At 35.3% G+C, this 12,417-nt stretch overlaps 1 protein-coding gene across 7 annotated transcripts in view; it reads right to left on the bottom strand.

Annotated features, from left to right (window-relative positions):
- PREPL (prolyl endopeptidase like) overlaps positions 1-12,417 on the bottom strand; it is a 34,664-nt gene that overhangs the window by 20,357 nt on the left and 1,890 nt on the right. For all 7 annotated transcript variants that reach the window (XR_006183120.1, XM_042895343.1, XM_042895341.1 and 4 more), the window contains exons 3-13: positions 11,553-11,750; positions 10,978-11,044; positions 10,220-10,423; positions 9,174-9,297; positions 6,787-7,003; positions 5,613-5,798; positions 3,961-4,164; positions 3,067-3,242; positions 1,481-1,697; positions 1,198-1,347; positions 296-422 (exon numbers count right to left, since the gene is read on the bottom strand). Coding sequence is in view for 6 of the 7 variants with exons in the window: in XM_042895343.1 (XP_042751277.1) it covers positions 296-422; positions 1,198-1,347; positions 1,481-1,697; positions 3,067-3,242; positions 3,961-4,164; positions 5,613-5,798; positions 6,787-7,003; positions 9,174-9,297; positions 10,220-10,423; positions 10,978-11,044; positions 11,553-11,750 (1,870 nt within the window). In the remaining variant the exon portion in view is untranslated. The remainder of the gene's footprint in view (positions 1-295; positions 423-1,197; positions 1,348-1,480; positions 1,698-3,066; positions 3,243-3,960; positions 4,165-5,612; positions 5,799-6,786; positions 7,004-9,173; positions 9,298-10,219; positions 10,424-10,977; positions 11,045-11,552; positions 11,751-12,417) is intronic.

Here is a 12,417-nt window from a genome sequence, read left to right as displayed (position 1 = left end):
TCTGATGTTTCTTAAAAAAAAAAAATAATAATCATGGATGGTCTTGCTGGATGAACTATTTGTATTTCTATTAACTGGGGATTTGAAAAACGTTCATGTATCCAATGTGTTCTTTCTTTGGAAAGGTAATCATTCTCATCATTCTCAAAGGTAATCATGCTCATTCTGAGCAAAAGAGGGTTCCTGGATTGTATTGAACAAACGAAGCATTTAAGGAAGAGTCAATCTCTAGTATTTAATTACACAACTAGTCTGCTTTAGTCAAGTCCATAGAGCTGTGATATTCTTATTTTACCTTCCTTTCCTGTTCTGCTGGCATGATCTAGTGTAGCCTTCCTAAGTTTCTGAACATACCGCAGAATTCCTGTTAGTGGCACTCGTTGATCATTTTCATATGCTGTGATAAAAACTGAAGGATAGCACTGAAATTAAAAACCAAAACCAGTTAGATAGTTGACAACTGATGATCTATTGAAATGAATAAGTACATTTTTCTCTATATATCCACGAGTTCTACTTCTTGTGGTTTATCTAAAATGAATCTATTACATAATTACTCTTTCTTGAAAAAGCATCTTGTATCACTAGCTGAAAAAAGCATTCTGATCTTAAAAATGACAAATTAATATTAGAGGATCATCCACTTGCAAAAGGTAATAAAAAACCATCCTCTCCCTACTGCTAAAGGTGTGAAACGTCTGCATGCTGATGATTACACAAAAAAGGAGTAATAATCATGGAATGGTACATCTTTAACAGAGCAGTAGTTGAGATTTACTTTTGTAATTTTTATATGCAAGAGTATTTTTAATATGGTAAGATCTATTAGCTATGAAACACAGCTAACATTCTTCAACTAAAGCTTTCATCTGAGATAACAGTATCAAAGCCATAGAGCTTCTTTTCCATTTCACTGTTTGTGTTTAATCAGTGCAAAGTGCCACCTTCCTGCTGCAGTGAAGTCTGGATAAGGCAGTAAAACAAAGGAAATACTGAAATAGTTACTGATTGTGTTAATGATTTTAACATGAAGTTAACACAAAGCAGCAGCAAAGTTTTAAAATGTTGGATTGTAAAGCAATGAAAGAGTAAAATAGATTTATATTTTTTAAGTTATCTTTTTTTTTTTGCAATTATTTTCCTATGAAGCACTATATCTTACTACCCCTTCTGTGTGGAATACTACAGTAGTTTTACCTGTGGCTTAATATTGTGATAAGGACAGTAGTTTTTGATGTACTTCATACATTTTTCATCTGCTAACGGATTTCCCCATTCTTCTTGTTCTTCAATTGACAGTGGGAGATGAGTTTTCATCATTGTATTCAGAACATCTACAAAAGGTGCCTTAAAATTATTAAAAAGGAAAAAAAATAAGGGAAATTTTGAATTGGAACATTTCAATTTCTGAAACTGGTAAAAAGCAAAACCAAAACAGAATACAGCTAAATGCTATAATGAAGGATCTGCAGCAGCTCACCTGTAAAACCATGGCTCTGATAAGTTCTGGATCGCTGTTGCAAATGGCTCCCGCAAGAACTCCTCCAGCACTGGCAGCTGTTAGTGCTGTATATTTTGGCTGAGAAAATCCTAGTTCATGCAGCAGCATGATGCAAGCCTTAAGGTCATGGAGACCTTTGAGTTTGTTCTGCTGACATCCATCTTTGTGCCACCTGAGGCCTAGCTCTCCTCCACCCCTGGAATTTAAAACAATTCAAGTTGGAGTCTGTTTGGAAAATGTTGCAAGTAAATCTTCACATAATAAAAGACAGCAGCAGCCACAGAATTGCTAAATCACACTTTGTCTTTCCAGTTAACTTCCCTTTCTTCCTGTCTTTACCCACTCCTCCCCTTGCAGCTAAAACACACTATGTACAAACAAAAAAAAATCCTCACACGATGACTGGTGAAAATGCTATCAGCAGTGTCAGAGGAGTCAATACAAAATCAAACACTGATACAATGTTTTTGTAGGAAACTGTGAAAATGGTAACTGAAACATCTTCCATTTTTATATCACTATCACCAGATTTATTATTAACATTAAAAGACTTTCTCAGCTCTGCCAAGATGCTCAAATTCTTTTGTGCGGCATAAGATTTGAGACTGTCAATAAGGTTCATTTTTTCTAGTTTGAGTTCAAAGATGAGAGGAAATGTAGTATTTTTTACTGTTTATAAAACTTCAATACTAAATTTACTTGTATCCTTTTCCATACAACCACAATTCTTGTTCTAATCCACCTAAAATGTCTTTATTCCAGGTTTATGTTTAAAATCAATCAAAAGATTATTCTGCCAAAATTTTTCATTGATACTGCTTAGGATTGATTTACATCATAAGACATTTGCAAAGATGGGAGGAAGAACTGCACAATGCTTGCCATTTTATTAGCAGACTCTATATATTTGTATGTTGGATTTGTTTAGGAACTGGTATTTCAAACAATGCTCCTCTATTCCTAAAGTGACAATCTTCCCTTGTCCACTGAATTGTGCCTCCAATATAGTCTGTTGTATGACCTGTTTTTATGAAACTAATGGGTTTGTAGCTAAACTGGGGACAGGATTTAGTAAGTAGAAAAATACAGAGGCAGGTTAAATGTTTAGCTGCAGAAAGGCAAATGGTTTTCAGAAGGCACAGACTTAGCATTAGTACACAGTGCCCTCAGGAAAGCAGGTGGTAGCTTATCACTGCCATTTGAACACTTTGAACATTTGAACAGGTTTTGGGGTTTTTTTTGAGCAAAGAAGAGGTGAAAAATAATGAGACTTCAAAAGATTAAAACTTAATACATCATCACACTGTTGACATAAGAACATGAACACAGTACATGGAATTAAAAGTAGATTATTTTTCCCAGAGGAAAATTTATTTTTTGTTTTAAAAAGGATTTTTGAGAATTCTAAAAAGAGGTAGAAGTGAAAAACATGAATTAGAACTAAATGAGGGGGGGGAGAGGGAGAGGGGAGGAAGGAACATTTCTGTACCTCTTCAGCTGTAGATCAACAAATATCAGAATATCCCACAAATGAAAATATTAATTCCATTTTATATTTGACTTACCTAACGTGGCAATATGCTAATATCCAGCCCTCTTCAATTAACATCAGCTTCTCTTCTCTAAAGCTCATGTTCAAATCTATGCCATAAGCTCCATATACATGAACTAGAAGTGGCTTCCTGTGTAGCTCTTTAGAATTCGTATTATGAAAAACTGTAATTGGCACCAAAGTTTCATCCTGGAAATGAAGGAGTATTTCAGACATTTCAGAAATCTCAATGACACATGGCAATGAAAACTTCAATTATTTATTTTAAAATGTGTTTTTTTGATTACAGTAATTTTTTTTCACTTAGATTGTACAAAGCACTCTTGAAAAATAAAGCAAGAGACTGAACCTCTGCTGTGTAGGCTTATAGATGCAGAGTATAAAATTCATTTAAGTGCAACACCTGAGGAGTTTTTAAACCACCAAAGCACCCAAGTCTTCCTTCTCCCTTTAACGCAGAGAATATCTATTATTAACAAAATAGTTTACCACTTACTGCAGCACAAACTCTCTATTAACATCACCATTTTTTTAAACTCAGGCTGTTAAAACTTTCTTTTCTTGATCTGTGCTGTGTAGATGGTTGTGGGGTGTCCTTCTCAGCAGCTGACATTTTTCTCATTTATCATAGATACCAGGATACCATACATCTTTTAGTGAGTCTGAGTTATGCTGTGCTGAGTTTCTTGACTGTTATCTTCTCTAGCATGCCCAGATCAATGAAAAAAATCTCATCACGACTTTCTTTTTCTCCTCTATAGCACTGGAGAAAACGCCCACTGGTAAGTACAGCACCAACTGCTCTTTTACATTTTTAATCTCTATTCCCTGCCAAATGCATTTTCTACAAATGGGTGGGGAGGAAGGGAAGAATAAAGGGAATGGGAAAAGGACTGAAAAATCTTACCTTGCTTTTAGCTAGTAAACGTGTAGTGTGACAATTCATAATAATTGGTACCTCTTCTGCAGCTTGTTCAATGAGATTATTTTCTTTAAATGAATATGCAAAACGCCTTGGGGGGTGTGCTGGGGAGGTGAGCTGAAAATAGCAAGTGCTGCTGGCGTGTTCAGGATGAGATTCCAATTCAAAGGCACAGGCCCATGTAGGTAGCTGAGAAAACAGAGCGTTTCAAGTGAGACCTTTACACGGCTTCTATAAGTTCTGCCTAGCGTGTCCTACAGAGGAAAAGATTTTGAATAGCAAGCTAATTATCTGCAGCTTGGATGTAGCACAAGCTGTATTTCTTTTACATTCAATAATAGAACGGTCAGAAAGTGGTAAACTTTTCACTTGAGGCTATTGGATAAAATTCAATAATGAGATAAAACAGAAAAATAAATCTAAATTAGAATCCAGTTTAAAATGGGCATTTGTACAGATTTTTTTTTTTAATAAAACATTTGAAATGATTCTGCACTGTTTTTAATTTTTAGATCCCATTTCCCCTCTGATTTCCACTCCTGCTTGAACATGTTGCACAGCCAAGTCCATGTCAGTTGTTATGCTTTTGCTGTGAGTTAGCTCAGTAATGCTAAGCCACCAAAAACCCCTGCCTCTTAACTTTGTTCTTAGTGCCAGCCATTGTGAAGAACAAAACCTTTTCCTGGCACATTTACCCTCAGACACTTACTGCTATTATATTTAAGATTTTTAACTTCACTAAGAATAAAAGAAATCAAGATTCATTCTTTGTGAGCAGCAGGAACATAGTCAAACCCTCTGCCAGGCCATTGCTTGCTCGAGTTAGTTTGTGAGAGATTTCTGAAATGGCACTAAAGTCAAAGTTCTCCAGAGTAACTGCAGACTCTCTCTGAATAAATAAACTAAAACTATTTTGAAAAATGAAAGGTTTCAGAGACCATGCAATGTACTTTGCTGAAAACCTTTTCTCTGTAGCAGTTTTATAGAATGCAGCCTTGGAAGCTTGTTGGAATAAACTTGCAAGTTCTTCAGATAGTACTTCTCAGGCAAACAAATCAATTAAATATTTCAGCTAAATGATCTCTAGAAGCTGTGGTTTTGAATGGAGACCCTTTATTTGTATTCCACAAGTATTTTGCAACATCTAGAGAAATGAAGAAATACTTGACAGAAGTTGTACTGCAATACTAGGTTTTCCTATTCATTTTAGGTCAGTGACCATATTTGTCTTTTCGATGTTCTAGCCTTTAATCTCAGGGAGGGCTATGCTTATTTCCTTGCATTGGCTGATGAATGTAACCACAAAATCAGCCCGATAAAAATACAGTGTTTGGGGAATCAAGGCTTATTTTACATTAGAAATTGACTGTATTGTGAAGAGTTTGATGGTAGCAAGTTGAGGAAAGAATGGACTTGTACTATAGCTGCTCTTTAACTTCATAACTGCTACAATAAGCCAGCACGTGTGAAATTGTGAAGAACATCCACAGGTAATATAATTAATCATAATGATGTTTTTGTCACTATTAGTTTCCAAACCACTTCTACTTTAGTAATTTATCTTTTATTTTGTAATGCTACATTAAAAAGAAATAGTGCTGGAAAAAGCACGTTGCTTGAGCCAAGCTAAAACATACCTGTGTTGATTGAACTGAATGTGAAACAAAAGCAATCACGTTTAAGTACAGACAGCCACCTTTCTGCAGGAACATGATACAGTGATCACGGAACATCTCCAAGTCTATTAGCTTGGTTTTCTCTTCCAGTGCATAAACTAACTGCCAGTTCTCCATGCCAGTGGAAGCTACTGAAGCCTTCATCAACTACAAGAACAAAATACAAGATAAAGAGTTATAAGTTAGAGGTACAGTCATACAGGTGATGTCACTCGCCATTTTAATTACAAAAGATTATTGATGACTGAAACTGGAAGGCTTTAAATTCCCTTTACTTAGGCAAATAGGAGAACAATTCAGTAACTGCCTATGTATTGATAGCAAGAGAGATCTGCGTTACAGATGGCAATTAGATGTTACAACTCTATTTGCAATTGTATGGTGTTCCTTTATGACAACTAAGTTGGGTTTTAGAAGCAGCATAACTGGAAGGTTGGATCAAAGCAAGCTGAATGAATGTACTTTATTCTTTTTTCCTTAGTTAGGGGTAGGGAAATGTTTAAAAAATAAAAGATTGTGACATTTGAGTGACTGCAATGTACATTCTTGATTTGGTACACAAGAGCAAGTTAGATGTATACTGTGTTAAGAGTAGGTCATCTTTCCATATCTGATGCTCAGCACTACATGCAGGACAAGACGCTCTCAACTGAGCAGTAAGGCATTTTCTCTCTCCCAGGAAGTGGCGTACTTTTAGCTGTCAAAGTAAGGCTGCCTCTGAAAATGTCTGAATGCGATTAGAAAAACCGATGCTGAGAGAAACAAATTTATGGAAAAATTTGTATCTAAGTTATTTGCAAAAGTAATTTCAAATATCAGATGCCTTCACTGTGTCCGGTAGAACTGTGAGCTGTTTGGTTATATAGACTGAAATCAAATTATAATAAAGGGGAAATGGGGCTGTTTACACCAAGAAGTGAGTGCGCTTTTCCAAAGAAGCTGAGTCAAATCAGCATGCTGTAGGCAAGACTTCACGTACTACTGTCAGTCCTTAAATCCATGCAACTCTGTGTAATTCTCTTAAATTATTTCAGTAAGCTGTGAAGCACAGAATTAAAATCTAGCTTTACTATTTCTGTGGTCTGCAACAAGCGTCTGAATGAATCCTATGACTCTTATTATTGCTTAAGATTACCTTATATTCTGCAGGTTCTCCATATGAAGTAAGAATATATAACTCATTGTTTCTGTGCTCAATGTGATAAATGACCCCTTTTGTTCGGGCTTGCACAAGAACAGGTAACTTAAAAGGATGTCTGCAGTCAATCAGCCAAACTTCTGAGGTTGTCTTGCTGTTGCTATTGATAGTGAGGAAACGTCTATCTTTTGTGCAGTGTATGTCCACAAAAAATCTGAAAGAAATAACACAGTTAATTCAGAATCATGGGCTTCCAATTACAATGTAAGAAACAGCAAGCCTGTATGTAGGCTGGAGAGATTTCAGACTACTTGATTCCCAAACCCACTTTTGCTACATTTATCCCAGCATTCAAAAACCCACAGTTTTGGGTATGGAACCTGAACTCTGCAAGGAAAGTTGTTCAGTTGTTGTCCAAATGTATCCAGATTTTTGAATCATTCAGATTGAAGGGTGTTAGATGTACATGGGCTTTAAAATTCATGCAAAACAGATTTATTTTTTTTTTTTTTTTTGAGATAGTAGCCCTATTTTTAAAAAAATCTGAAGAATAATTGAAGTTAATAAAATTAATGAGTAACATGTGGAAACTGCAATAAAAAAGTAGGAGCTATTATACTATAAGGGCAAATAATTAAAAAGCCCAAGTGCTACTGATGTAAGAAAATAAAGAAAAGCTTAAAGGAAAAAAAAAACAAAGAACACAGGCCTTTATAAGACAGGATGGACAGTGCTGAAGTGACAAAGTTGCAAAGTTGGAAAATGGGAACTGTTTCTGGAACTCCATTAATTTTAAATCCTTCTAAAATCTAGGAACAGAAAATGTTCAGCAGTGTCTGGATGCTAATATTGAACAAGTTCAGGCTGTAAGTCAGTTTCAAGTTTCTAAATGAGTCATGCTAATTAACTGATATGTCAAATCTTTGGGCATAGGAGTTTCTGTGCCATTTTGAATCTTTAAAACTAGTTGTCTTTAAAAGAAATTGCAGGGTTGAGTAATGTATTCTGCACTGACAGCAATAATGAACCTTCTAGACTTGAAAATATTTGACTGGTGAAAGAAAGGAAGCCTTGGATAGCATTTTTCACTGCCTTTAATTATTTGCAGGTGTAGGAATTCCAGTTTTTTGGTACAATTGTTTTGTCTAATTGCACCATCTTGACATTTTTACAACTCCCACTGTGTGTGTCCTCCTAAAGTCCACAAGTAATCAGTTTTCTGCCTCTAATCCACTGAAATTCAGCAAGTGTGCGCCACTGCATTCAGTATAGATTCTAACAGTTTGGCTCTGTTGACCTTACCTCTAAGAGAGTCAAGCTGAAATGCAGGTTACACTTCTCCCCAAGGACTCTGACCTTCATATCACTTTTTTTTTTTTTGTAGCTTTTTTTTTTTTTTTTTTTTAAGGAAGTCAAGATATCTTCAGCTTCTAAAAAAATATTTGACTGCAAGTAAAAGAGTTGGTGGTATGTAGAACAACTTCTCTATGGCAATGAAAAAGAATCTCTTGCCATCTCCTATGAACAACTGTGTTCAATCATGAGCTGCACTAGCATATGAACCTTTAGAGTAAGTTTCTAGTAGATTAACTGTAATGACTATGACCTTCAGAATTATGCCAACAGTTTCCCTGTGGGGACACGTCAGGTCAGTGCAGTTTGATTTTACAAAAGTATGTATCAAGTACAGATAGAACATACAGATCTTATCTACTCCATCTCATCTGCAGACTTTTTTTTCATTTATTAGATGAATGTATAAAGGGTATCTCTATATTGAGTATGTAACTTGAAGTAAGAATAATCACAAATATTTATGGCATGCTGTACAGATCTATCATTTTAGTGCTACGTGGTTTAAAAACCAGTTCTGCTCTCAATTCATCAAGAGCCTTCTTGCCCTCCTAAACCACTGCTTAAAGAAAGGTTATTGAGAGGGTATTCAGTCAACAATAGTCCTCTCTCTGTGAATGCTGTGATGATTTTGCTCATCCATTACCCAGAGCAAGGATTAGCCTGAACTTCAATGTTTTTTAAAAAGTTGTATCAGACATCAATAGCAGAGAAAACAAAATGAAACCCACAGTCTGGTTTACTCTGTATGAAACTGTCACGCGTTCATTAAAGGACACCCTGACCTGAGTCTGACCTTGGCATTTATAAACTCAGCTGAACTCGTGAGGTAACAGAGAAAAGTTAAATCGCTGCTGATCACATATCAAGAGGAGAGGAAAATACATTCCCAGACAGCAGAACAGAACTTAAAAATGCCTTCTACCTTCTGAAATGTGATATGGAAGAATTTGTTTCAAAACCACTTAGAGTCTACATATTGAATACTACAGAATATGTTAAAGACTTAGTGTATTTTAGATGAATATTACCTTGCATCTTGTTCTGTGTAAACCAACTTAGTATATTTCTCATTAGTGAAAGTGGTCATGAACACATTCTGGCATTTAAGGTTCTTCTGACTTGTGTAATACAGAACATCATTTGTAGCCCATTCTAAAACGAAAAGAAATGTATATAAAACTTGGAACAGTGTAAACACTATTACTGAGAGAAAATGGAGCTCAGTGAACATTGGACACTGTGTTGAAATCACTTCACAAGCGATTGTACGGACATTGCAGACATTGCAAGCTTCTACTGTGCAAACATGGCATTAAGTTCTAGCTTTCCTTAATGCTTTTAACTAGGCATTTTTTCCCAGTGTTGTAAATTCTTGTCCTGCTGAGGCAAACTGCTTACTAAACTATGTATCCTTGATGACATCTAGCAGTATAATATGTGGAACATCGGATGTGCTCTACTGCACTATTTTTGCTCTCTTCTTTAATATGCTATTAAAAATTGCTATTTGTTTAGGTTTAATTCTATGTATTTGTAACAGGAATGTAAAACCCCATTATCTGTGCTGGAAGAATTGACTGAAGTTGTGATTGTTTTCATTAAGTTCTGAATTTTATGATCACATCCTGTACTGAGCACTTTTATACTTCTCAGAAGAGTGCTTACAGCTATCAGTGACTTCAGTTGAAGCTGCAGAGGTATATTACCTACAGCTTCCCATAAAAAGATCCTCATATTGCAAATAGTTATGTCAGTAAATTTTTAAAGAAGTATGTTGAATTCAATAAGAAGAATGATGTGCAAAAGTGTTCAAACATACAAATGCATGCTTTTATAATAAAGGAAAACTTGTATCATGAAAGGAGTCACTCATTCGTATCAAATAACTTGTAATTTTACAGTGTAGGAGAACACATCTCTCAAATAAGAAACTGTTCAACAGCTATGAGGATTTAAACTGGAAAAAAAAAACTTGTTTTTTATTTTTATAAGTACTATCACCATTATTTGTAGGCTAAAAGCAATGTTGTACTGGAAGTTGGTGTGACCCATAGGATATTTATAAACAACTTACCAAAACTAAAAACATTTGGAATTACTTCTTCCACGATGGGAACATCACCGAGTTTCATAATAACACAGGCTGCCTCTTCAGAATTTTCACTTTTTAAGCCGATAGCCAGGTACCTCTCATCTGGTGAAACCCTGATCCGTTTAATAAAGGTACCAGAAAAGCCCATATCTTCAGTGCTGAATAAAATGCGAACGTTTCCTTTATCTGTTGCATTTTAACAAGTGTAAAAATAAATAAATAAATAAAATTTAAAAAATCCTGTAACTGAGGTGTGTCAAAATGAACAGTATTTTTTTATACTAGTATTTAATAAGTACACTTAGTACTGAAACCAAGGATTTCTTTCATGAGATATCTACAAATGCACTGTGTAAAAATAAAATTATGCATACAATAGCATCTGGTCAATGCTCTAAATTTTAAAGTGCAGCTTTTGGGTATTTTTTGTTTAGTTTATGTTTTCTTTATAATCTCTTGAGATACTTGACCTTTTTTAGCATTTGAAGTTGGGGCTCTGAGAGGTTGATTCTCAGTTCCTTTCCAGAAACTTACCTCAGTTTCAGAATACGCCATTCCGTTACTCTTTTCACCCCATGTTTTCAGATTCAGGATTGTGGAATTACCCATCTATTGTTAAATAACGTTATAAAAAAAACTTAAAATAAACAGCAAATATGCTTTAATGTAAAAAAGTGTACTAATTATGTATGCACAACATTTTCAACAATTGTAACAAGTTAAGAAGAGAAATCCCTTACCATCATCTGCTTTTGAACAAAATATGTCACCATTCTCCTCAAAGTAAACGTTTCCTCCAAATCTTATCTGCTCAATGCAAAACAAACATTTTTCCATTTAAGCTATAGATTATCTCCTTAGAATCCCGATATTCAGTGTTCTGTCCAGCAGAACAGTATGTAAATGGTAGAATACAGCACATATTTAATGCTGAATAGGGGGAAGAAGGAATTACATGCATCAGAAAGGTTATTTTAAAGTTAGGGTACTTAAGCTATCTATACATGCTCTAAATTTAGTGGATGGCTCAGATCACCTGCACTTGCTCCTTGTAGTCTTATTTTTCATCAGTTAGCAGAGGATTGTGTGATCTTCGTTTGTTTCTGACTATGGTGAAATTAAGGTCAACTATACTATCTAATAGGTATGAGCTATTCTTAATTTGTGTTGTTGCTATCCACAATTATTGAAAACTTCAACACTTGAAATTACCACAACAAAATAACTAATGAAACAGAACTTTATAACAGGAATGGCTTTGCTGCTTGTTCTTCATATTCAGTGACAAAAAAAGTTTGTATTTTTTGTCACTCACCCTTGGGCTTTCCAAATGGAGTGTATACTTGTTGTGCAGTTCTTCTATTTTTTCCTTTATTCTTTTTGTCATAGCTTTATAACTTCTTGAAATTTTATTCCAGTTTTCCTGCTCTGATTTCAGAAGATCTTTGTACAAAAGCTCTGATGCTGTTATGGATGTGATTTTTTTCCTTTTAAAATGGATTTTTGTCCCCTCCTGTTGAATAAGGAAAAAAACCACAATGGCTACAAACCAGCATTCTATACCCCAGTGTGAATGTACTGAGACAATGACATTTCCTGGGCTACAAACTGACAAATCAGCTTTGCGTTACTACAAGAGTATGAATATGGCTTTTGGATATTTAAAAATACTTTAAAAGTCTCTTTCAAGTACATGTATAAACTCCCTTAGCATCCACAAGTCTTTGGGAGGTTTCACAGGACATTTAGGAAGCTCATGATGATTCCCTTTCATTTGGAGAAGTTACAGTACACCTGAGAATAAAGCAGTCATCTAGAAGGATTTGGGAGGATAGTAGAGAATCTCGGTGACAATGTGAACATTTGCTCCAAAACAAACAGGCAAAGACCACATGATTGACTCCTGAAACCAGTGCTGTAGCCCAGCGTCTGTAATCCTGTTACAGACGGCCAGTGCAGCCACAGTTTCTCACACATCAAGACCTCAGCTATTTTCCTTGAAACATTTATCTACATTTGTGGCACAGGCATAGCAACTGCTATGTGATGGTTAGAAATAAGAGGGTTTCAACAAACATTTTAGATTTGATCTTTTGGTTATCTTTGAAGAAACACCTCAGCTTGAAACAGTTTTTGAACAACTCCACATCCATCTGAAAATGTCTAAGATAAAATACACC

The sequence above is a fragment of the Lagopus leucura genome, unplaced genomic scaffold (genome assembly GCF_019238085.1).
Source record: "Lagopus leucura isolate 7727_CA_CO unplaced genomic scaffold, USGS_WTPT01 Super-Scaffold_73, whole genome shotgun sequence".
Lineage (NCBI taxonomy): Eukaryota > Metazoa > Chordata > Aves > Galliformes > Phasianidae > Lagopus > Lagopus leucura.
This window is presented reverse-complemented; position numbering and strand designations above follow the sequence as displayed.